This window comes from Periplaneta americana, chromosome 6 (assembly GCF_040183065.1).
Source record: "Periplaneta americana isolate PAMFEO1 chromosome 6, P.americana_PAMFEO1_priV1, whole genome shotgun sequence".
Lineage (NCBI taxonomy): Eukaryota > Metazoa > Arthropoda > Insecta > Blattodea > Blattidae > Periplaneta > Periplaneta americana.
Window position 1 is genome coordinate 61626378 of NC_091122.1, and position 26930 is coordinate 61653307.

Here is a 26930-nt window from a genome sequence, read left to right on the forward strand (position 1 = left end):
GTTACTAAGCCCAAAGGTCATGGGTGCGATTCCCGATGGGGTCATAGATTTTTCCCATTGATCTAATTCTTCCGGTCACACTAAGGTCCTGAGTCTCATAACAGAAGATATGAGTACCAGGATGTGTATGGTGGTGGGCACATGGGACTGGTATCTCTACTGCTATTAATGCCAGTTGTCTGTAATTGTAGGACTTTAACCTCCTGCCACCCTCTGGGTTCTTTTGGCCTGTAATAGAGCTGAGTTTTACCTTATTAATGTAACTGATATCACTTACTGCCAAAGAGAATTAAAGCATGAAATCATACATACATACATACATACATACATACATACATACATACATACTGTTCTGCCCAAGGGGATGTCTTTCACTGCAAACCCAGCTTTCTCCAATCTTTCCTATTTTCTGCCTTCCTCTTAGTCTCCGCTTATGATCCATAAATCTTAATATCATCTATTATCTGATATCTTTTTCTGCCCCCAACTCTTCTCCCGTTCACCATTCCTTCCAGTGCATTCTTGAATAGGCAGTTTCTTCTCAGCCAGTGATCCAGCCAATTCCTTTTTCTCTCCTGATCAGTTCCAGTATTATTCTTTCTTCACCCACTCTTCCCAACACAGCTTCGTTTCTTATTCTCTCTGTCCATTTCACAGGCTCTATTCTTCTCCATATTCACATTTCAAATGCTTCTAGTCGCTTCTTCGTAATGCCCATGTTTCTGCCTCATACAATGCTACACTTCACACAAAGCACTTCACCCGTCTCTTCCTTAGTTCTTTTTCCAAAGGTCTGCCGAAGATGCTTCTTTTTGTATTAAAAGCTTCCTTTGCCATTTTTGTCCTCCTCTTGACTTCCTTGCAGCAGTTCATGTTATTGCTTATAGTACACCCCAAGTATTTGAAGCTGTCCACTTGCTCTACTGTCTCATTTAGAATTCGCAAGTTTACCTTCTTTACTTTTCTTCCTTTGACAATGGTCTTCGTCTTGTTTGCATTTATGTTCATTCGGTGGCAGTTCGTGAAGAATAAAATTGGAGGATCGCATAATATTCGGTCGTAAAAAAGCACATAAACGAAGAAAACTCCACGCAACACACTGTATAAGCAGAAAATAACACAAAAATATCCTAATACATATACCTGAAAACTTAATGCTTGTATATCAGATGAACTCTCCTTTCTTTAGCTGTAGCAAATTCTTCAATAACTTTCTTGTTGAATTCAGAGAGAGCACAGCTAACTCATTCAGTCTTTCATTTGCCATTTAATTTCTTAAAAATGTTTTAATATGATTAAGGGTTAAAAAAACAATGCTCACTTTCGACTGTTGTTCTTTTGCAGCAATACTATCCGCGTGTGTTAAATGTTTCTATACTTAATTCATTTATTATAAAGCACTAAATAATCATACAATATATATTTTTTTTTTAATCCAGTGCCACCAGGTTGTCTTTCGACATTTCTGGTCTTCTCTCCTGGCCTGGCTTAGTTGTAACCCACTTCTGAGGTTGGGGCACCTGGAAGGCGGAGTTACATTACCCCGATGATGTGATAGGATGATTATGATAATGTGGTGCCAGGAGAGGTCTTAAATCTAAACTTAACCTAAATTCCAGACCATGGACGAACACAGGAATAATCCCCTTTAAGGAAAAATTCCTGTGCTCTAACCGGGAATCGAACCCGGGACCTCATGAACTATAGCCAGAAGCTCTGACCACTAGTAGTAATGAGAATAGACTAATAATAGTAATAATAATAATAATAATAATACAGTAATAATGATATTAATAATATAATAACAATAATAATTAATATCATAAACAAAAATTTCCTTCTGGAGGCACTTAAACTAGTTGCATATGGCCTCACCGAGGATTTCGATCACCGGCCGCTACTGGGCGAAACTAAGGTGTAAATACTGGGTAGGCTGAAAAAATCTGCTTACCTTGTATCTTTTTATACAGCAGATGTTTCTCGGCTTTTATATTAAAATTTTTTGTGGCACAGCCCCCACAAGAAAATGATGACCACTCATTTTCACCCCCAAACAGAATACAGGTAAAACAGTGTAACTTATTTAACTCAGAGCACCTATTAGCCTAGTTTATTTCTTATACCGTGAAATAATAATATTTGCACAAAGAGAAATTAATATAATGGACCTCCACAGTATCTATATATACCCTAATTTATTTTCAACATGACTGATAATACAGTAGAATAAATGAAGACGACATAAAAAAGGCTGTAAGTGCAAAAGAGAAACAGAGCTCTCTTGTGCAATTGAAGACTTTTTGCAAAACTTGCTAACTGTAAAACTAAATTTTATAGGAAATACAAAAAACTGAAATAACTGCAAGTTTTGCTATAGCTCTCACATAGCAGAAAGCAAGTTTTGAAAAAACGATCATACTTTGACACACTACTGTGAAGGAAATAATAAGATTTTCCTAAGAAGCCTTTAGCATCATGTAGAGGCCTGTCTTATGTTAACTAATCGACCAAAATCTCAATTTTGAAAATTTTGCAGTTAGCAAGTTTTGCAAAAACAGTCCTCAATTAGTAAGTAAAATTACAGTGGAACTTATCCTCTATGCTTAGTAGATTGAGCCACGGACATAGACTCTTTTTTGGAAAAACTAATTTCAGAGATATCGGCACTTACAGTCTTTTTTATGTCCAGTCTTCAAATTACCAGTATCCAAAGAATCGATATTTAAGTACTTTGCCCCCTTATCTGTCCTGTCGGCGTCTATGATTGTGAGTCTCAATAATTTGGCGACTTACTAAAATCGCAAGTTATACACATGGAAGTCATTTAAGAAAAAAAAATATAAACTACACTTCTTAACATTACTGGCCAGGAATTTCCTAATGTAATATATTTATTTTTATATTGTAAATTAAAGCTGGTATACTCACTGCCCCACAGACCAAAAGCACAAACTCAACTAATCCCTTTTTTAATTACAGTGTAGTATTAACAACAACGATGTCTTGCTTATTTACCACATCTCATCTTTATGTTAGGAGGTATTTTCTAAATAGTTCAATTTGTGAAAGAGTATATTTTGCTCCTGAATCTCTTGCACCTGGGCCTCGACCCAGGGCAGCAAAATTTTGAGACAAAAAAAATTTATCTGAAAATAAATGTTCGATATTTTCCTACTTCGTATATGCCTGTTTTAGATAGTAGCATACGTTGAATTGTTGTTACATGAAACTTTTTTACAGTTTGATTGCCAAGTGTATAAGATTTGCATATCTAAGTTGGCGGGGAGCACAAATTCTTTTTGAGTCCATCAGTATGGTACTACCACAGTCTAGTATATACAGTCACGAAGCTCAATACGCATCCATAGATAGTTGCTAACCACTGGGATCGCTACTATCGCCTCATTACAGCCAATGCGAAATAGTACCTGCACAGTCTATTGTTCCTAGCATCCTCACAACTCCAACTTCGTGACTGTATATACTAGACTGTGGTACTACCTAAATACAGAATTGCCTGTACATCATGGACTATTCTTTCTCGTTTACTCGATCTATGAAAGAGTTGATATCTTTTATGACATGAAGAACACACCTAATGAGAGGATATTGAAAGGATGCAAACTCATGTAGGCCTACCTTTCCTCCTTTCCTTGTTTCATCCTGATCAATTGATTGATTGAAGTTTTCTACAAAATAATCATGGAAATATTGGGTACTGTATATGGGTTATGTATATACTTACTTACAAATGACTTTGTAAAGAACCTGGGAGGTTCATTGCCACCCTCACATAAGCCCAACATTGGTCCATACTGAGCAAGATTTATCCAGTTCCCAGCTTCGTATCTCACCCCCCTCAAATTCATTTTAATATTATTCTCCCATCTACGTCTCGGCCTTCCCAAAGATCTTTTCCCCTCACGTCTTTCAACTAACACTATGTGAATTTCTTGATTCATCCATACATGCTACATGCCCTGCCCATCTCAAACGTCTGTTTTATAAATTCCAATTTTCAGTTTTTTTTGAAAGCAGACTGGACGACAAAAGCTTCTCAGTCTAATAATAGCAGGCAGTTCCCATACTTTTTTTGTGTTTTATTTCCTCTCGAGTGTCATTTATTTGTTACTGTTGCTCCAAGGTATTTGAATTTTTCCATCTTTTCAAAGGATGTTTCCAATTTTTGTATTTCCATTTCATACTATATGTTTCACGCTATCATTGGGATTGCCTTAAATGCCATTCCTCCCCCAGACGCGACATCTTGCATGCAAACTTGGCTTGCTTTCATTCAACTATTACGGAGAAATGCCTTTACAAAATTATAATGCACAACATTTTTTTTTTTTTTTTTTTTTAATTTATCGAGTATAACTCATATGTGGGTCTATACAAGAACACATACATATGTTATACAATGTAATTGAAAAAGTCATGAAACTACAGTCTGTGAAAACAAATAATAACACAAGAATTTATTAAAGAAAGAAAGCAAAATAAGAACAAATAATAAGATGTTATTGAGGTACTTTAAAATGACACGGCTAATTCAGAATTGATAGTCTAGTAGTTTTCTCACTAGATCTATTGAATAAAATTGAAGATCGAATGAGATTTTAAATAGTAACATATTACAGAAATCATTGCATTTTGGCAGCAATATAATCTTCCGTGTTGGTGGGGAACTCAGTGACCTTCACCGCATTCCTGTACACTGTTGGATTCAACATGGTATGCAAACTAGAAAACAGAATTTATGTGCTTGGGTACTTATGAAATTGTTTCACTTATACTCTGTCCACCGAAATAATAAAATGTGTAAATTATATAACACCAATAGATTTGTTTACATGGCAACAAAGAAAAGTCTCGAGTCTACAGAACACTGTATATATTTTGGACCACACCGTCAGATTTGAGGTATGCACTAGTTAGCCAGAAAAAGTAGATCAAGAAATATGGGCAATTTACGATCCAACGATTGCTGCTTCAAAGATGAAAATAGGACTTCTCATAGAAACAAGGGTGACAATATAAAAATTTGTAGTGAATTTCTTTAAAACACTTGGGATCCATAAAAATGAATACCTAAATTGATTTAGCCATTTTGGCTAGTAAAGATCTCTACACAACATACGAAATTATTTACGCAATATGTAAAATAGAAAAATAATATGTTACTGTATACAATATTTTTCCCCTCATGCAACCACGCTGTATGCAGACTTTTTTGTTACAATCCTTTAAATGCCCATTTAGTCTTTTTTGGTGTTTTAGTCTTGATATTGTAACTTTTATACAACAATGTGATGTGACTTTTATTTCTAACTTTAACCACACACCCGTCAACAATGGGTATTCCACTCAACAGCAGTCGTCATTGCACTCCACAGAACGACAATGACAATTCACGTGTATTATTGAGAAGAACAACAATGTACTCCTAATTTCAACTAATGTTCACAAAGCACTATGTACAGAACAAAACTGTCAGTTAACAGTTCGTTCGCCTTGGCTAGTTCTTCTAGCTTACTAAAGTTCACTGTACGTCGAACCCAAGCCTTCCAGATACAGTTCACTGCACTTCGAACCCAAGACTTCCAGATACAGTTCACTCACTTCGAACCCAAGACTTCCGGATACACCGCACTCGCCTGGATGCTGCCACAGTTACGGACTCACTCAAATTCACTGCACCTCGAACTCAGATCCTCTGGATACGTCTCTGCTGTCCAAGACTTAACTAGCTCTCTCGCAGCTGACTAACTTCCTCTCTACAACTCACGGTGTTATTTATTTACCGCGATCGTCTAGAATGTTCTGCACTGCGAAGCCTCTGGAACCCACAACAGTCAGCCTCCAGATGCTTCCTTACTTCCGTTCCCTCCACTCCATGTCGGGACCGCAGTTCTTTCCCCTCACACTGCGCCGTGCCCAGCACCTGCCAAAGCCCGAGTTCCTCTTCCTCGCGCCTTCCTTTGTGCGCGAAACTCCCCGACGCAACCAGATACCACCAGAACGTTCCAGACAGGTGCCACAATACATTCATCTGTAAGTGTGACCAATGTTCGTTTCCAGAGAAAATTAATATACATCTTGATTACACAACTTTTAACACTATATCACTTTGGAAAACGTATTATATGTCTTTCACATGTTAAATTTTGTTACCTTGTTAACATGTTTCGGCCTGCTATTGGCCATCATCAGAACTGGTTAATAGTGTTCAATATCTTTTACAAACAAATTTTTCAGTTTTAATCTTGAAAGATAAGTGTAAAATAAAGAAGCTTGGAAAGCCATTACCTCAACTCGATTTAAAGCAAGCACAAACAAGCCGAGGTAAGACATTTGCAGGGCTTTTAATGTAAAATATATGAAAGAAACGGCTGGATTTGTGATTGTGAATCTACAAATAAATTATTTTGTTTCCCTTGTTATTTGTTAAGGGTAAAGATACGAGCTAGACATGCACTGGTGTGTCAGATTTAAACCATTTGACACAAAAAATTAAAAAGCATGAGGAATCTTGTTCATAAGAATGCTTGCCTAGATTTATCAGTCCTTGGAAGAACAGAAATTAGGCAATAGCTTAGCTCAGCTCAGCTTTAGGCAGAATATTGAAAGACAGTGATAACATAAGGAAAAATCGCTATGTTCTTTCAAAGATAACTGATGATGATTTCATTTTCATTTCATTTATTATATTCGATAGATCTTACATTAGCAATGAAGCTTTAAGATGTGGAACAAGTCAAAATTTTACAAGATTACAATTACAATTTTTACAAATTTTTTTACAATTAATTATATTCAAATGTTAAAAGTGGTGTACACAAGATTCAAAATGGATTTTTACAATATTTTGGCGAGATGTGAGATGAGGTGAGGCCCGAGGATTCGCCAAAAGTTTACCTGGCATTTGCCTTATGGTTGGCGGAAACCTCGGAAAAAGCCAACCAGGTAATCAGACCAAAGGGGGTGAAATGAAGTGAGGCCAAGGACTCGCCTTAGACCATCTTGCATTAGTTCCATGGCTGGGGAAAACATCATCATCATCATCTGGAGGTTCAATTTAAGGCAATTATCTACTTTAAAGAACTGTAGTAAGTATTATTTTAATTTTTCAGAAATGAGATATTGTTTAAATTGTTGGAAAACTATGTAACATCATAAAAGTAGTGAACTCCTTGCAATTTTAGGCACGAACGCCACTGTTACCGACCCATTATAAATTATTCATAACAGGTTAGGTTGGAAAACTTCACGTAGTAGGTACTATTGGACGGATTTTGTGAGACTGCGGCATGATTGAGATATATACCTAGGAGTCGAAATAGCAAGAAAAAGGGAACGTTTATAAAAGAACAACTTAATTTTGCCTTCGATTTATAGCGTGAAATCTGAGAGTGTACTGCTATTGTATAAGGTATACGTTACGAATTTTTTTTGCATTGATATTATTTTATTCAAGGTTTGTCTCAGCACGATTCACAATCGATTCTGAACTGTCTGCTCATGCGCAGTAGCTCAGTGTTCATTCCAACAAGATCTTGACTATTAGAACTGATTCCGGACCGATTCTGAACTCCCATGTTACCTCTTCCAACATGCTTGAGAACTCGATTAAGAGCAGGAAACTGGAAATTTCGAACAGTTGACGCATGCGCAAATGGTTTAATCTGAAGTTTCGGTTAAAATACTTCGAGATTAGGCAGATTAAAACAAAAAATTGTCCATCATGAGTGATTTGGAAGGTGATAGTGATAAATGAATAATTTTGAAATAGTGTGTTACGATATTGTGCTAGTAGGCCAAATTTAATTGCGTTATTTGTAATTTGTTGTGTGGTTTGTGATGACTTGAGAGGTGTTTTGTAACGATTTTTTTGTTTGTATTTATTTGGTAAATTGTGATTTTATTTGTAATTAGTTTTTTTAATGTTTTTTCTTCACAGATTTCTGCCAATTGTGTCTAGTATAGAACTCACTGGCTATGAACGAGACTTGTTCTGTAGACACATTTCATGATCGCAATTTGTTATGAATTTTGCTCGTTTTCCCTGTTTTGCGAATCCGGCATTTTTTGCGTTAAACGCAGTTGTTTTTATGAATATCGCTGATTCGTACACTCATCGGTTACGAAATTCCATCATTTTATTTATTTTCGACAGTGAAACATTCAAAATACGTTGGGGCAAGTTACCTGGTTGAGGTTTTTTCCAGGATTTTCCCTCAACCCAACCCCGGACTCATTTCACCGGCAGTTGCTAACCGCTTGGAGCATTGTATCGCGAGAAATTAAAAAAATCACCTCAAGCTGTGTGATTGTATGTACTAGACTGTGATTTAACGAACCAGCGCATGCACAAATTTTCATTTTTCACAGCTCGAGCAGTCGTGCTTTCCACATAATAAGACATGAAAGAGGGACCCATGTATTTTGAAGGTTAGTAGGTTATTTTACGACATTTTTCTCAGTCCCAAATTCCCTTGCAAGGACGCGTTTTCGCGTACCTTTTGTTTCTCCTCCTATTTGCCATTAACATTGACAATGGTCTCGCCATCTGTTTGCTACTTTTGAAAGAGAAAGCTGATGTATTGTACAGTATGTACTATGTTTAGCCAACAGTCTGAAGAATAGTTGGAACCTCATATAAGTGGCACCAATAAGGCATTATTCATGAGGAAACTGAGCCAGGAGATAATGAGGTAAGGTGGCCAGTTCCATTCCATCTCTATTGCAATCATGGGCGGCCAAAAGGATCGTCTGCGCCGAATCACTTGCAAGACGCTACATGCATAAGCTGATGACCTCGGGTGGGAGGATTGAATGAAGATGTGGGTAGCGACAGGTGCGTTAACTAGAACAGTAGCGGGTTTATTGTACGCTAGACATCACTGGGGAAGTTCGTGTACTGTCACTTGATGCAAAATCACAATTTGTTAATTAATACAAATAAAAACATAAACAAACTATAGACGTTGGAACAGTATGATAACTACTCGTAGTATAAACCATTAAATACATTCGAAACACTTTGGAAATAAATAATTATTAGGAACTACAAGTCCCATGTAAATTGAAATTAAATAGGCTGTCATAATCTTCATTAGTCTGATGTAAAAATAAACCAATATTTATGTCTACGTATAATGAGGAATGAAATGCGTTCTGCTGAAATTAGCCTTCTTCAACTTCACATATTTGTTTCAGCAATATTGCATTGAAATCCGGAGTTACATCACAGTCTACTATATACAGTCACGAAGCTTGAGTTTTGAGGGTGCTAGAAACAATAGACTGTGACGGTACTATTTTGCATTGCCTGTAATGAGGCGATATTAGCGATCCTAGTGGTGAGCAACTACCTAATGTTTGCATATTTACTACGTATTGAGCTCTCGCGACTGTATATACTAGACTGTGGTTACATCACATACTGCCAACCGTAAAGCCTTGGTTTTTCTGAACCGACGCTTGCGACGTGCGAGGTACGTGGTCCGCCTCGCACAAATCCGGACTACACGAGAGACAGTGAGTGGTTTCTATGGCTGCGAGGCTCAAAACGCGCACAAATTTTTCATGCATCTTAATTGAACGGGTTTCTAAAAATTGATTCTTTCAATATTCTTTCCAGATGATATGTACGTGCATAGAAAGTGGAACCGTGTAGATGCAGCTTAAAAGTGCAGCTACACGGTTCAAATTTTCTTTCAACCTTACGCATTCAAGCAATGCATGCAAGATTGATATTTAATATTAATTAATATATATATGGGTTGATTTTTTTAGTAGTGGCAACTATGCTGCAGTGATGCCGTGCAAAGGAGCCAGGCAATATCGTTTATAACATAGGTTGCTAACTCCCTCAGAGCTAATGAACTCGCCCTCCCTCCCCTCCATGTCCTTTCACAGTGACAACAGTAAGGCGAGCAGTTGTGTTGTGAGCAAGCGGTTGCAGAATATGTTTCCGAAGGAGGAAAAGAGAAGCTGGTTAAAAATTCAGTGTGCTAGCAGTCGCACGGCACGACAGTGTCATTAAGGACTGCGAGAGGCTAGCGTTGTGGCTGCGTTACTTTACCGAGCGGTAGCAAGGTGGGTTAGAGCCCTCAGACAAGGACGCGAAAGTGTGTTAGACATGCCTCGATCTGGTCACCCATCAGCAAGTGACGAACATGTACAGACTGTGTCCGCGTTAGTGGAGACAGATCGGAACTTAACGATTTGTGAGTTAGCGCAAGATACAGGATTGGCGCCTTCGACTGTGCTTCACATCCTGAAGGATCGCCTTATTTAACGGACATACAGAAATGGCAGCAATATGTCGCTTCTCGTACTCTCTTGCACCGCTATGAGCGCGGAGAGGTCTTCTACGGCGTATCATTGCAATTGATGAGACCTGGGCCAGATCTTATGAACCTCAACTGAAACGCCAATTGGAGGAGTGGTGTCACCACGAAAAACAACAGTTCGGCAGACTCGTACCAATGTGAAGGCTATGCTGATTCTTGCCTGTGAGATGGTGTGATCTTAAAGCATAACATTCCCCCAAGGCAGAACGTTAACGCGGAGTCCTACTGTTCGTTTTTGCGAAACACTCTGCGAGGAGCTCTGAGAAGAAAACGGCGACACTTTATGGATAACCCACCTATCTTTCTGCATGACACTGCTAGGGCACATACAGCAGGAGTTGTGTCTGAATTGTTCAATCGCTGGGGCTGGGAAGTGCTATATCACCCACCATATTCTCCAGATTTAAGTCCCTGCAACTTCGATCTAATCCCTAAGATCAAGGACCACTTCGCAGGATTCGCTTCTGAACAGTTGAAGATGTTTTACAGACAACTGACCGCTCTATTCGCACCATCAACAAATTTAGACAGTGGCAACAGGATCCAAAGGCTTCCGCATCGCTGGCATTGTACAAAACGCTTGTGACTACGTCTTCCCCTCTACGTGTACACCAGCTTTTATTCTCTCATCCTATATATTGTGGCAATATTTTTAAATTGGTTTAATTTACGACACTTTATCAACTGCGATGGTTATCTGTGAAAGCATGAAAGTGATAATGCCAGCGCCGAAAGTTACCCAGCATTTGCACTTAATGAGTTGAGAGAAAACCCCGAAGAAACCTCAACCAGGTAACTTGTCCCAACCAGGATTTGAATTGTTTCATGGTCATACATGCTGACCATTACGCCACGTGGTGAAATGACAATCTTATGTGTATGTCTGTGTACAGGTGATTAAGCATTATAAAACCATGTCTGTCTCTCTCTCTCTCTCTCTCTCTCTCTCTATATATATGAGTAGCTTAATATCAAAGACGGACATCTGTCGTCTCCATAGTTTTGATCTAGAGGCATTTTTTTAATTCACAGTGTTCTTTGTAATATTTAACACAGTTTATTTTATAAATGTAGTGTTAGAGTTTGCATATGGTTTCACTATAATTGGAAAGAGCATGAAAAATTGTATAAAAAACCACAGCTATCTAAATTTCGATTGAAGTCGCCCTTGTCAAAATTGCTATTTTTCAGGAGAACAATAAAAAATAAAAGAATAACACATGTCAGTAATTCCTGTTCAACTTGTGTTTTATCCTTGTGTCTATTGCACTTGACATGGGCCGTTTTTGGAATCTATAAACATTAAAAATAGTAGCAAATGTGTCCTTAACTCAATTTCATTAAAAATGACGGGCTGTTTTTGTAATAATGTCTTCATATATATAATGCTAATGAAAATTTGGTTTTATAGCCTACAAATGGAAAGAGTATGGACACCTGCACTGGCTCCATCTATTCCTTCAAATGTGAGTGGGCTTTCTGCCCTGGGAGAAAAGGTGTTGCTAGCCCTACGAAAAAATTTGCTGCAGCGCTGTAGAACTTTACCCAATGTGGACACTACATTATCCTACAACGTTTTGAACAATAAGACAGGTAATTTCTCTATATAGGTATGTAACTTATATATGTTTAATGTCATGTTAATTGCTTAATTTTGTATAATCTTGTTATTGAATGTTAAAATAAAATGTTACACAATAGTTACTTGTTTGAGGACACATACTGCCCGTGCCTCACTTCCTGAGCTGTTTCTTTGCGGGGCGAGAGGCAGAAGGAGTGAGTGGGAGATCCTGTGTACCGCATGTGCCTACTACCCTACGTTCAACACATCGGCCTTTTCAGGATTCCTTTCGTCAGCTATGGAGCAAGATCAGCCATGGACAAGCGAATGTATAGGCTGTCTCCTCACAAAACAAATTATGTCCTACTTATCAATTCCTGTAACTAAACACTAATGCCAGTTGTAGGCTACAGTCTCTACTTGAGATTATCGACTTAATGGAGATTACAGTTGTCACGTGTACAACACATCTGTAAACTCTTTCCTCTATGGCAGTGTTCCTCAAGCTTTTTTCCACCGCGAAACCCCTTTTAATCTAAAGTGTAACTGCGGAATCCTTGTAATATTTTATTAGTATTTAATAGTTAACAGACAAGTGAGAGCTAGTATCTCTAATTCTGTTCAGTGGGACGAATGTAATTGCTTTTTAAGCCTACAATCTGGTTTTATGGCAGAAAGTTGTAGTCTCATTTATGCTATACTTCTGCATTTTGTCTTTTCGGTATTTTGTTTTAGTGGACACATACGCAGAGAATCCAGTGATGAAAGTGGTAAGTATTATGGGTATTTTCCGTTTTAGATGTTCATTAGGCCTAAACATAGTGTTATTACGCATACTCGTATTATTGGAATATTATTATTACGCATATTCTTGGATTATTATTATTATTATTATTATTATTATTATTATTATTATTATTATTATTATCGGTGGTTTCATGTTATTATTGATTCATATGTTCGTAACATTTATATATTTTTATAGTATCCACTAAATATAAAATAGCCATCGAAGCACCCCAGTCGGCTAAGGCGCTTGCCTATCGATCCAGAGTTGCGCTCGGGCGCGGATTCGATTTCCTCTTGGGCTGATTACCTGGTTCGATTTTTTCCCGAGGATTTCCCCAACCGTAAGGCGAATGTCATGTAATCTTTGGCGAATCCCTGACTTCATCTCGCCAAATACCATTTCGCTGTCATCAATCCCATCGATGCAAAATAACCTAGTAGTTGATACAATGTCGTTAAATAACCAAGTAAAAAAAGTATAAAACAAAATTTAAAATTATATAGGGCTCACGGAACCCCGGAACATACTTTGAGAAATGCTACTCTATGGCAATTCAGCAATTGTCCAGACTGAACGAAGAGTGGCCTAGTGTGTACTTACATCGCCATCGTCATCAGAGATAATAGCGATAGTGGTAACCACGATTAGAGTATCCAGTATTATAAACAGTAAAGACCCCTGCAATGGCATAGGATAATGTTTTCAGCACATGTATTATGCTGCCGTGCCACACTCTGCAACTGACGTGCCGGTCCGAGCAGACCTAAGAGGCGTGGTTATAAGCACTAGGGAGCTCTCGGTTCAGGACGTGAGACACGGGCAGTACTTCCACATATTCCAGTCTTCAACAGAGGCAATTCTCCTCAAAATATGTGATTGGTTCTCAATCAATAAATTAGTATTAAATTGTAACAAAACTTTATAATCCAATTTAAATCCTGCAAATTTCAACCCCAATAATATGACAACAGGTCCTAATAAAAACAACAACAACCAAATATCTTGGCTTACAAATCGATTAAATTGGAAAAATCATATTAAAGAAATTACCCCCAACTAAATTCAGCATGCTGATCTAGGCTTCTATTTTTAGCTTCCTGTAAAGCTGGTTTGAATAGTGTTAAAGGGAAATTTTCAGCGTGTTTCGCTATTAGATCTATGCAAGAGATAGTAAATATCAATATCTTAAGAACAATATTTCAGAAGTGTCCCTCATAAGAGGAAGTAAGCCTATAATTTCAACAGTCAATGAACTTTTGTTTTAATATGTGAATTTATTTTTCATGACTGTAGCTACCTAGTGCCTCTTTATTACATTATACATGCATTGTATCAAAGCACCTATTAATATTTTTCCCTTAAGAATTTATCTCATTAAAGGCTTGATTTAAATAGCTATTAGGCTATGTTATAACAATTTGTTTGGTTTTCTTCTATAACTCGATCATTCATTCTCTTCTCTTATATATTATATTACTCTAATAGTTATTAAGTTAATTAATAGCCTATCGTAAATTATATGCATTAAATAAAACTCGATCATTCATTCTCTTCTCTTATATATTATATTACTCTAATAGTTATTAAGTTAATTAATAGCCTATCGTAAATTATATGCATTAAATAAAATAGACCCTATGACTACATTATAACAAAGTACTAACGCATTGCAAACTGTTTACCCTTTCCTGTGAGTAGGAGGGTAGTAGAGTAGGGGAGACAACTCCTTGGTTGCCGCTCCTTCCTCCGTGCAAGAAAACTACAAGAAACATCATGCACTCAAATGCTTATTCATCCTTCTTGCCATGTAGTCCTCATATGTATTTAAAAAAATATCCATCTCAACACTTTATCTGTAATATTGACACTTAATATTTAAGGAGAAAAATTCGCTCCAGCACCAGCGATCGAATCCGGGTCCTTGGTTCTACATACTAAGCGCTCCTACCACTGAGCTACGCCGAATTCAATCCACAGCACCAGATTCGATCCCTGGCGCCGGAGCGAATTTTTCTCCTTAAATATTGTCAATATTACAGATAAATTCTGCAGGACAAATTAATATAATCTATAATATTCAACACTTTAGTTAAATCTTTAATATTAGCCAATAATTACTTTTGCCAATTTTTTTGTTAACAATGCTGGACTTTTTAAGAATGAGCTAAATGTCAAGAATATTCATAGTGTTAACTTAACTGATAATTCCTTGCAATCGTATGTATAATATATCCTAATTACTTGTTGCTACATTCCTCTGAAACTTTTTTCTATTGCACAATTATTTTCAGCTTTCATAAAATTATTATAGAAAAATAGACAGAATAGTAAGTTAATCGTGAAAAAAATAATTCCAATTTTCTTATTTTTATTTTGCATGTGTCCTTAGTAGACGTATTTAACATTTTGTATCTTGTAAGTTGTAGCAATAAGGCAAATGCAGTGATTTTGCCTTTGTAAAAGGATTTTCTCTTCATTATTTCTCATTGGTGGTGGTGGTGGTGGTGGTGGTGGTGGTGGTGGCGGCGGTGGTGGCGGCGGTGGTGGCGGTGGCGGCGGCTGTAGGGGTAGCAATAGTGGTTATGGTGAGTGGGGATGGGTGCAGTAGCAGTGGCAGTAGGGATAGCAACAGTGGTGATAATGTAGGTGTTGTTGCAGATGATATGGTATGTATATGGTATTGTAGGCAATGATTGTAGAGTTGGAGCTGTAGTGATTAGAGGCAGAAATTGTGATGACTGATTTTAGTGGTGGGAATGTGTAACTATAAAACAGATGAAGGAGTGTAATTTCCTATAAAGTAACAATTGAGTTCAGAGCCATAGTGGGCCAAGCGCCATTTATTAAAAATGGAAAAAGCAAGGATTAAAGTTAAGTGAATACCATAGTTTAATGAAGATTGACATATCGTTCAGTTTTAATGTGTATACTTTATATTACTTGCTATATGTTTTCATTGAATTATGGTAATAACTTCATTTTAACTCTTATTTTCTACGGTTTTAGTAAATGACGTTTGGCCCACTACCAGCGTATTCCGAATCTCACCGGACCGGTGGACATCAATGATGCCACGCTGCAGCGGATTAGGAAGGTTCAATGGCTATCGTGGCGGCTGTACAAATTGTTATTGTGCTATGCTAGCAAGATTTTGCGAAATTTCCATACTGTCATCTCGCTCAAAGAAAAGAGAGCATAAACAACTTATTTCTTGAACCAATAGTAATAACTGGTCCGTTGACATGCTCGTCATAAGCCATTAACATATTTTTTTACATTATGCTAATTATAAACAATACAGCAGAACACACCACCATGACACAACAGTGCACGATGTCATTTGTCTGCTAATTCCTGCCCTATACAAAAGCCAGTCAGATTCACTGATGGTGGCTGATGGAGACTGCCACCACCTCTGCAAGCTGATGGCACCGGTGCGATACCGGTGGAGCATCAGTGACGTCATCATTGAAATTCGGAACACTGTGATGCCATCAGATTGCTCAGCACTGAGATTTTGAATATGCTCTATGGTTCTGAACCCTTCAATTCTGTTTCTAAACAAAAGTAATGTAGACAAGTATTGCATAGTAATCAGGAATGGGAGAGAGGGGAGATAAATAAGGGAAGCTTTTAAAGTATGTTACAAAGGATGGCGACAGGATATAGTAGATTGGAGTAGAGTTTAATTTTATGTAATTGAAAGATATGAGAAAATAAAGATCATGGGAGAAATATATTAGGATGTGTTGAATGAATGTAATCAAGTGTAGTGCTGGACCATATACAGAAATCTGAGGGAAACTACTAAATGAAAGCTGCATGATGATAATATATATATATGGGTCATTTGCAAAATTTGTATAACAAATGGACGATTGAGAATGTCAAAATTAAAGTAACTTACTATGTAGTGCATATTCTGCAAGTATTAATATAATGCAATGTGTCTGCCATAGTAATCAGCCACTGTACACTCATCTTGCTTTACAGCTTTATCTACACGACTAAATGTCAGGTGTGTTATAGGAAAAGACAATGGATCTTTTATAGAAATAGAATTCCTTTATTTTTTATATCAGATATTCCTTAGACAGTGCGTAAGTCTTAGAATAGTAACAGAACTAACTTCATATAAAAAATGAACAAATTTTTTTAATATCTTAATATCAGATCTCTTACCTAATATAAAGATAATAACTTCTTCAGTAACTAACAAAAAACCATTCTTTCAGTAACAACAATTATCTTAGTAGATTGCCCTTAAGGAGAAGATATTTGAGCCTTAGTTTCTTTAATGATAGGCCTAGATAATTATAAAAAATTAAGGCACTGTTTTAAATGATGTAACAGAACAGACATGACATGGAGGTAACAGATATGACAAAGCAAACACAAGCATGTGCTAACCTAAATTTTTTTTTGCTTAAAAATCTTCAAAATAGCAACTTAACTACTGCACACGTGTACTATTATGTCCTCTTGATCTTGACGTTATATGTTGTTATTTGTGGAAAACACAACACAAACAGATCTGACAGAATAAAAATGCACACGTAGACTAAAACACAAAGCAAGAGTATGACACACAAACTCGCCAACTCAAAATGGGTGAACATAACAGTACAATCAAGATGGCTCTTTGTGTATCATCCTGGCTTGTGCTGATGACTGTGAGATTTCTTTTTCAACTGTGAATGCATAGGAAGAGATTGGTGTAACAGACCTGACTGATTTACTGGTCTAAAGTAATTATGCAATCATATGTATTTAAGGAAATATAAACTCAGACATAAATGAAGAAGTTTTGATAATATCAAATGTTTCTTTATTTTTTTTTCTCAATTACATTATTAAACAAAACTTTATCTGGACATAATCATGCTCCATTTTAAATACTTAACTAGTATGGACACAGCATTTTAGCTGTTACTAATTCACATGAAGGAAATAATTCTTATGACTTTTACTACACTAGTATTGAAACTACTCACTGTTAGGAATTTATAACGCTATATAAGAGTAGGAATTGATGGATGTTATTTGTTATACAAATTCTGCAAATGACCCATATATGATTATGAATAAAGTAACACTTCTGGCAGAGACAGGGATTGGATTGATGAATAGTAGTTAAATATAAAGCAATATAGGCCTGTATATTTATTTATGTTTAAAAAAGCTCCTAAATCTCCAAAATTAAGTTTGAAATGACAATGGATGTAATTTTATGGTTGGTTGGATTACAGATGGAGGATAGAAAAAACCTAAGTGCTCTGCACCACCTTTATTGGCTTATTATGCTATTGAATTTTGAATTGGACGGTAATTTTGCCTGAGATCCTCTCATTCAGTATAGTGTTATTTACTTGTAAGTCTATGACACGAGATTCCCAGCTTTACTTCCTTCCCTTATAGTCGTCAGTGGTCAAGTTGAATTCTAGGTTAGGAGACTCAAACATGACCAAAGGCAAAGGCATGGCTTCCTCCAGAGGGAAGTAAAGCTGATTATTTATAACACCCTAAAATTTAGCCCCCCCCCCCCCCAATTATGAGTGCTAATGTTAATTCCTATACTACAGATCGTGAGCCTGTGAAATGTAGTTCTTCACACAGAAGTCCGTTTGTACCGCAATCTCAGTCTTTCATATGGTCACCACAAACACAGAGGTAAGTTATTTATTACACAGTAAAATTTTTCCTTTTAAAGCTCTCATGTTTCGTGAAGAAAAATTTGAATACTATGTTTAACCTTTGCTTTAGTGAAGAAATAGAGAAATGAAGATTTAAATCTGTAAATTCTGTTGGTAGCTTATAAATTTATAATAAGACAATAATTTGTTTTCCTAATGTATAACAACATTAAAATGGAAAGGGGCTTGTTTTAATTGTTTCCTATATTCAGTGAGGGAAGTGGGGAAAAAACAGAGGCGGTATGCTACCCCAATATTTTCTCCTAGCATACCTCGATTTAAAAAAGGCATATCCCCTCTCTTACAACATACACAATCATGATGTAGGGTAAAATTAGTAATATTGTGATATTAATAATATTATGATAGTACTTTTTGAGAATTTTTTACAATTTTACTGAGCGAGAGAAGGACCAGTTTTGTGCAGAAGCTTGTCTACAAACATACCCTTAACACGTTGACTCAAAAAACCGATCTTCCTCTCACTTAGTAAAATTGTAAGAAATTCACAAAAAGAACTATCACAATATTACCAACTTTTAACCTACACAATAAATTGTTTTGTGCGAATCTTTTAAGCTTACGCAAAACATTAAAGTTCTTAATGAAATAATTTCAACTTACATCAGTTATTTATTAGATAAGGCCTATTATTTAAAATAATGTTAAAGCTTTAAAGTCCTTAATTAATTATTAATAAAAAGTGCAACAACAAAAATTACACAGTCACTAAATTGGCAACAATGGCCACCACAAGCCTTCTATACCTGAAATACTACCTTTTTAAGCATTCCAGGGGTTGACTTATCAAATAAACGTGTCTAAATACATGTTGAATACAGTTTCAGAAGGCTGTGGTTTAGATTTGCGAAGCGAACAGATAGTACTCTTTGCTGTGAAGAAATGTATAAACAAATTTTTACGGAACACATTTTTTTCAGTGACATGTCATTTTTCACTAACAGTATGTTTTCTGGCCATAGAAATCAGTGGCAGTATTCCATACCAGCACATACCGCCTCACTTCCCTCACTGCTTATATTCCATAACATTTGTTGCCAACAATAACTAGGTACCGTACTAGTATTTTAAAATTAAGTATCAGTATTCGTTTTTAAATCTGAGAGATAATATGCAGTATTTCTTTAAAGGAAAACAGATCCTGTGTCTTCAAAATCAAAAAACGCTCTTCCATCTCGAATTCTACAAGAAAATGAAGCATCATCTTACAACCTCCACACAGTTACATCTTCTGAAGCATGTAAGCCAGTTAATAGCGAGTTAAAAGAGATAAGAGATTATTGTTCTCCTGAATTAAACAACAATCATAATACTACAATTTGTTATCCAACGTCTAAAAGCACTCTTATAACCCGATGTCCACAACAAAGTGAAGAATCTTCTTATGATATCGACACTGATATATTTGAAGCAAGTATGCCAGTTAGTAATGGATTACAACAGACGCCATATTATTGTTTTCCTAAATTAGATAACAATACTACAAATTTATGTGATGATTCACATATTTCATTCAAATATACAAATGAAGTGCAAAGGAAAGAAAATCTTTTTGAAGACCGTAACAGCCAATATCATAAAAATTACACAGATGAACTTAAGATCATAAATTCTGTCGATCAAGACTACTCTGTACCAGATGTAAATATGACTTTCGTTAATAAATTTAAAGTGAATAACAAGTTCTCATCATCATGTGCCTTACAGAATAAAGAGGATGTGATAGAAGTGCAGGATCAGACTAAAACATTTTCTTTTAGACATGCATATGTAGAAAGATCTGAACAAGAAAATTGGGAAAATAAAACTACAATAGAAAAGTGTAACTCATCTTTAATGTCTGATGAACGGTTTAGTGTTAATAGATTTTGTGAAATGAAAAATAAGAGCTTTGAAGGAAATTCAACAAAATCACCACTTCATAATAACAGACCTCAAGTTTCTAACGATAAAAATGTTAGAATATTTGAGGAAGATGATTTCAGTGAAATTTCCTGTGACATGCAGATCACAGATTCAGATTATTTGAACTGTGTTGAGATGCAGACACTTAGAAATGATATAAGAAGAGAAAATTCCTTGAATGAAAATATTCCCCCATTAACCAAAATTAACAAAGATGTGGACAATTTAAGCTTTCATGAAAATATTGTACAGAATGAATATAACGAAGATGCTGATGATTATAATATGACAGGATCACCCATTAAGTTCCATTACCAAGAAGTTGATTGTGAATATACAACCGAAACATCAGAAAGAACAGAAGTGATTAAAGCATTACATCATAATTCAGAATCACGGGATTCAGTTAAAGCAGGTTCTAGAGAAACAGAGTCAAGGATATTGTCTATGAATATACGTGAATCACTTAATAAACTCTATTGTAACGAAACCATCTCGTCCAGTCACACAAGTAAAATTAATAAACATTCTTATAACATGCATCGGAATGAATTTGACTTGCAGAGAACAGATACTTGTTTATATTCCGATGTGAATGAAATATTTTCAATGTCTGAAGAGTTTCAAGAAACAAATATGGAGAGTAATTTAAAAGCCAGTGAATATACAACTGACATTAAAATTACCGGTAATAAGTCCCCTAACAAATATCAGAATGAATTTGAGTTGCTAAAATCAGATACTTATTTATGTTCTGACTTAAATGAAACATGTCAAATGTCAGAAATGCTTCAGAAAACAAATTTTGAGATAGACATAAATTCCATTCAAAGAACAACTTACACTAAAAATAATAAATCCTCTTTTAACAAACATGAAATCGAATTAGATTTTCTAAAAGACACTAATGTATGTTCCAAAATGAACGAAACATTACCGGTACCAATATCAGAAGCAATTCAGAGAACAAATATGGAGAGAAATGTAAATGCCATTAAAAACGAAGTTGATACTGGTACAAAAATGAATAAATCCTGTATTATAAAAAATGAAAATGAAATTGAGTGTACAAAGCCAGACATTAACTTACATTCTAATCCAAGTGAGGCATTTCCAAAGTTAGAAGTGACCCAAAAAACAAGTATGGAGACAAATTTAAATGCTATTAAAAAAGGCTCTCACATTAAAACGAATAAAAAGACTGAGGCAGAAATATTATCATCTCATGGTCATAGAGATTTTTCCTCCAATACTCCTTATAAAGTATCACGTAAAAAGATGGTGAATAAAACTACTAGTAATTCTAAGAAGAAAATGAGAGTCCCACATACGAAAAGAAATATCAACAAAATGTATTTCGTTAAAAAGACTTGTGAAACTGGCTTGAATGAAGATGAAGATCTAGGATATAAAGAAAGACAATTGAAAATACCAGAAATGTTTAAAAGTCAAAAGAAAAGAAAAGCAATTATTCAAGGTACAAATATGAAAGTAACTCGTAAAAACATGAAAACTGATAATGTCCAGAGAGAAGCAACGTTGTTAGAATGTAATGAAGAACCGGCATCTAGTACACAGTCTTCAACACACTCAGTTAGAAAGAAACCAAAATTCTTAACTCCATTCAAGAATAACATCTCTGGAAAAGCTCAGGTAGGTACTTGGATAGGTTTGCTTCACTTATTATTATTATTATTATTATTATTATTATTATTATTATTATCATCATCATCATCCTTCACGAATTAGGCCTCTGTAGACCTGTTTCGGCCCCATCTAGCAGTCTTCTTAACAGTCTTCCTGGTCGACAATGTCCTCTAGGTTTATATTGCATCATAATTTTTGGGATTCTTGAATTTTCCATTCTTCTTACATGATCTAGCCAATTGAATTTGTATCTGGTGATTTTTTCTTCTTCTGACTCTACTTCTAATTGTTCTAAAATTTCTTCATTCCTTTTTCGGTCTAAAAGAGTATATCCTGCTGTTCTCCGGAAAAATTTCATTTCCGTTGCTTTGATTCTGTTCATGTCTTTTTTCTTTAATGTCCAAATCTCGCTTCCGTATAGAAGGGTGGGTAATGCTAGTGTATTATATATTTTTATTCTTGTAGATTTTTGTACTAATTTATTAGTATTATTAGTATTATTATTATTATTATTATTATTATTATTATTATTATTATTATTATTAACTTTTTACCGATAATTAATTTTTTCTTCCCTTCATTTATTTACAATGTTCTGCCCAAAGGCAGATTGGAGAATGCAAACCCAGCATTCTCCAATCTTCCCTATTTTCCACTTTCCTCTTAGTCTCCGCAAATGATCCATATATCTTATTGTTGTCTATCATTTGATATCTTCTTCTACTCCAGACTTTTCTTTCATTCACCATTCCTTCCAGTGGATCCTTCAGTAGGCAGTTTCTTCTCAGACAGTCTGAGCCATAGGCGGAGAGAGAACCATTTCCTTGGGGGGGGGGGGGGGGGGGCAAAGAAAAAGCATAGAATCCCCATATAACGGGATTATGGAGGACATCATTTACCTCTTCCCCTTGTTATAGCTCAACTGTGGTACAGTATATCGGAATATGTATGTTTCTTACAGAGTTACATCCATATCCGGAATGTTTCGGACCAAGTTGTATAGGGCTTGGACTGTAGGTCTACTACAAATTATAATAGGGCATAACTTAAAACAATCTCCCTCTTTTTCACTCTCGTACAGAAACACATACATACATCGATAAAACTACGTAACAGTGCTAACAGAAACTTTCTTATATGAAGCTTACCTTCCTGAAGATACCATATGAAATGTAAACCTTATTTTATTTAATCTCGTCTTTAAGTTTACACATACTGGGATCACTTTTCTTTTTTCTGCATTGTTGTGCAGTATGTTATTCATATTTCTCCAAGTGGTGGCCTGAACACCTGCAGACTTCTAACACATGAGTACAGGCTGTTACAAAAGAAACATTACAATGCTTCCATTCCTCAAATGAGGTATAGAAATTCTTATACATTTAGAAATTTAAAATAAATATTATAGTCCAAACACTTGATCTGAAGGCATTAATTCGTAAATTTAAGCACAGAAACTTAATCATAAACAAAAGCAAAAAAGATCTTTTGAATTCAATATTTTCTAACATTAATAGAAAAAAAAAAGAGTTGAGAAAATTTGGGGGCAGTTCCCCCCCATGCCCACCCATAACTCCGCCTATGGACCTAGCCAATTCCTTTTTCTCTTCCTGATCAGTTTCAGCATCATTCTTTTTTCACCCACTCTTTCTAGCACAGCTTCCTTTCTTATTCTGTCTATTTCACACACTCCATTTTTCTCCATATTTCAAATGCTTCTAGTCATTTCTTTTCATTTCGTCGTAATGTCCATTTTTTTTTTTCCTCATACATTGCCACACTCCCCACAAAGTTCTTCACTAGTCTCTTTCTCAGTTTTTTTTCCAAAGGTCAGTAGAAGATGTTCTTTTTTCTATTAAAAGCTTCCTTTGCCATGCTATTATTATTATTATTATTATTATTATTATTATTATTATTATTATTATTGTTGTTATTATTATTATTATTATTATTATTATTATTATTATTATTATTATTAGCTATTACTGTATGTATGTATAATTTCAGTTTAGTTCATTGTAATCTGTGTTATTACCTATTTTTTGTGTAATTTAAATTTATGAGTAGATTATTGTAATATTTGTTATTCCTAGTTTTTTTTTTTTTTTTGTATAATCGCAGTCTTGCTGTAGATCATTGTAATCTCTGTTATTTCCAATTTATTGTATAATTTCAATCTAAATATAGTTTATTGTAACTGTTATTCTTAATTAGTTAATATTGGGGGGAGGAGGGGGGAGCGGAATCCATGTTTGCCCAAGTGACACAGACTCTGGTTGCGGGCCTGAGTATAGTTTGTATTTCCATGTGTAGATGGCTGTACTGTCTATACACTAAAGTTATCATGGTTTGTAAAAGCAGAAGCATTGTGGAAATTTCCAAGGAAAACTTGGTAGCCTAAATTTCAATTTCAGTTGAATTTCTCCAGTCATCATTTTCACCCATAACCCGACGATAGCTTTTAGGTCTAATGAATTCCACTTTCCAGGTCTGTCCATCAAATTCAAAACTACCAGATTAGCAGAATCTATGAGGATCTTCCAAATACAAATCTGCTTACCTATATAATTTATAATTATGATCTTTTAATTGCTTAAGTACTGCATTATCGGAATTGCATCCCACTTTTTAACTTTATTTCTAACTTTGATTGTTGGAGATCTCTATGGTCTCACATTTGCAATGTCATATGAGACGCTGACCCACATAGATATTTCAATGGCCCAGTTCAATTCAGCAACAACTCAAAAAATGGCTATTTTGAATTACTGTTCACTAGGCATTGGTCATAAGACAATTTCTCATGTACCGTATATGGAGAATTAAGTAAAAATTCAAAGTATTCTGGTTATAAAAGGATATAATTATCTTTCAGAAATAAAACTTTGTTCTTTTAAAAGCGATTCAATACAGAAACATTTTGACTTAATTCCGTTTAGAATCAAAACACGATTATTTCGAATCCATGCAGAAACATTTTCAGTTGCTTCTGTACAGAATTCGTTGTATAAAATTATTAAATTCAAAATAAAGGAAAAAACGCTATTATCTCAAAAGTAGGGTGTGTTTTTTCATTTGTTGCTGTATTGAACTGGACCATCGATTTATCCACAAACCAGGGAACACTTGATTGGTAATTTTGACTGAGTATTGTAACTCTGTAACACGGTTTTCTAGTTTTGCTTCCTTTCTAAAGGAAATTATATTAAGAAATTGCTCTTAAAGTTAGATAATCATTTGGATTTGCTTGAACTCACAAACTTCCGACCCATAGTAGCCTAAGCATGATAACCAACCAGTATGAATGACATAAAAATACTTAGTTTACCATTATCTGTAGGCATTGAAAAGTCACCAGTCATCTATATTTAATGGTCATGACAACATTTGTCTAATTCAATTTAGGAAGTTATATTTCGAAAATCTTCCATGAAACCTCGACAATTCTTTTTAACTTAAACCTGGTGATATTATATGTACCTTGTCAGAACAAAATGTATTTGCTGACTACAATAATTTGTTGTTGTTGTTGTTTAGTCAACTGTCAGAAGACAGGTCTGAACCTCACAAGTGATACCAAAAGGCACCACTTATGAGGCAACTAGGCCAGGAGATAATGGGGTAGGGTAGCCAGTTCCTTTCTCCCTCCATTGCATACATCGCTGATTAGCTACATGTTACACTAATCAGACTTCAGATGCATACAAACAATTGTCTTCCTTTTATACATATTGTCAAGTGAGATGTACTGCCTGATAATAGATGTACATAATTATCAGCCATAACCTCAATCAGAGGATAATAATTTATTACTGTATACAATTTAAGGTAACATCATACATTTTTTGGTAGTGAGCTATTTAAAGATAAGTAAAATCTTAAAAAAAAAAAAAAAAAAAAAAAAAAAGGAAAAAAAAAAAAAGAAAAGAAAAAGTACAGGCATGTGTTGTAAATATTCGTACAATAGCCTATACTCTTATCAATCAATTATTTTAACTGCTAAAATTTGGGAAAATTTGAAAACCATGTTGGGTCCGATAAGCTGTTGCAAATATACTCAAAGTTTTTATTGTAAATTTATTGTACAATAAAAACTTTGAGCAGGTACCGGTATATTACTAATGTGGAATATATGTTCCACAGACAATTGCTTTATGATTTAAGTAATTGATTAACTAGTGGACTTGCTCGTGTTAATTATGTAAGTCCGTGCTGCTTACAGCTGTTATATTCAAGTGTTAAAAGTAGTGTACGCAAGATTCTAAATGGTTTATGATTTACTTGTATATTCTTACATGGATCAGGCTGCATTCTTGCCCGCTAATGATTCATACTGTATCCGATTGTAGCAGGGCCAACAATTGCCAATGCAGCATTTTATAGTTATATAATAATTATAATATGTTTGTATATATTTTTCAGGATTCAAATAACATTAAATTTGAGAAGAATATTTATAAGCACTTCAATATTATTACACTAAATGACGTTTCGGTTCTTGAAAATAGTTCCAAACTGCAAGAGGAAAGTGTGTTGGAAATCGGATTAACTATGTTGTATAGGTAACTTTAATGTATGCATTATTCCAGTATTAAAAAGTAAACTAAATTACATATTCTTATATTAATAATAAATGTTACATTATGTTAAAGACTTTTGTGTCATGACGGAATTCAATTCTTCAATGTCTTTCTGTTACAAGTTTCCAAATCTCTATGATTATTATCTGTTATTTTGGGGAGACAATCCTACAATGGTCGTACAAGCTTCGGTGCAACTCATCTTAGTTCACTAGGTAATTTCTTGTTTAAGATTTTGAAAGTTTTTCATTATGTTGTGTTAGAATAGCAGCAGAAATATCAAGGATAACATGAAGTCATAATTCATACTTGGAAATGGAAACACATGACGACCATTTCCTTCACTATTAATAGCGATGCAAATGGAGAGAAAGT

At 35.2% G+C, this 26930-nt stretch overlaps 1 protein-coding gene across 2 annotated transcripts in view; it reads left to right on the plus strand.

Moving 5' to 3' along the window:
* Window positions 1-9867: 9867 nt before the first annotated feature.
* Window positions 9868-26930, plus strand: part of LOC138701375 (uncharacterized) — a 47422-nt gene continuing 30359 nt past the window's right edge. Inside the window, exons 1-5 of one of the 2 annotated variants that reach the window (XM_069828218.1) lie at window positions 9868-11251; window positions 11770-11951; window positions 18292-18379; window positions 19554-21981; window positions 26398-26537. In XM_069828218.1, coding sequence (XP_069684319.1) covers window positions 11232-11251; window positions 11770-11951; window positions 18292-18379; window positions 19554-21981; window positions 26398-26537 — 2858 coding nt within the window. In that variant the 5' untranslated portion in view covers window positions 9868-11231. Of the gene's footprint in view, window positions 11252-11353; window positions 11952-18291; window positions 18380-19553; window positions 21982-26397; window positions 26538-26930 lie in introns of those variants that run through there. The other variant, XM_069828217.1, reaches the window with a different exon arrangement.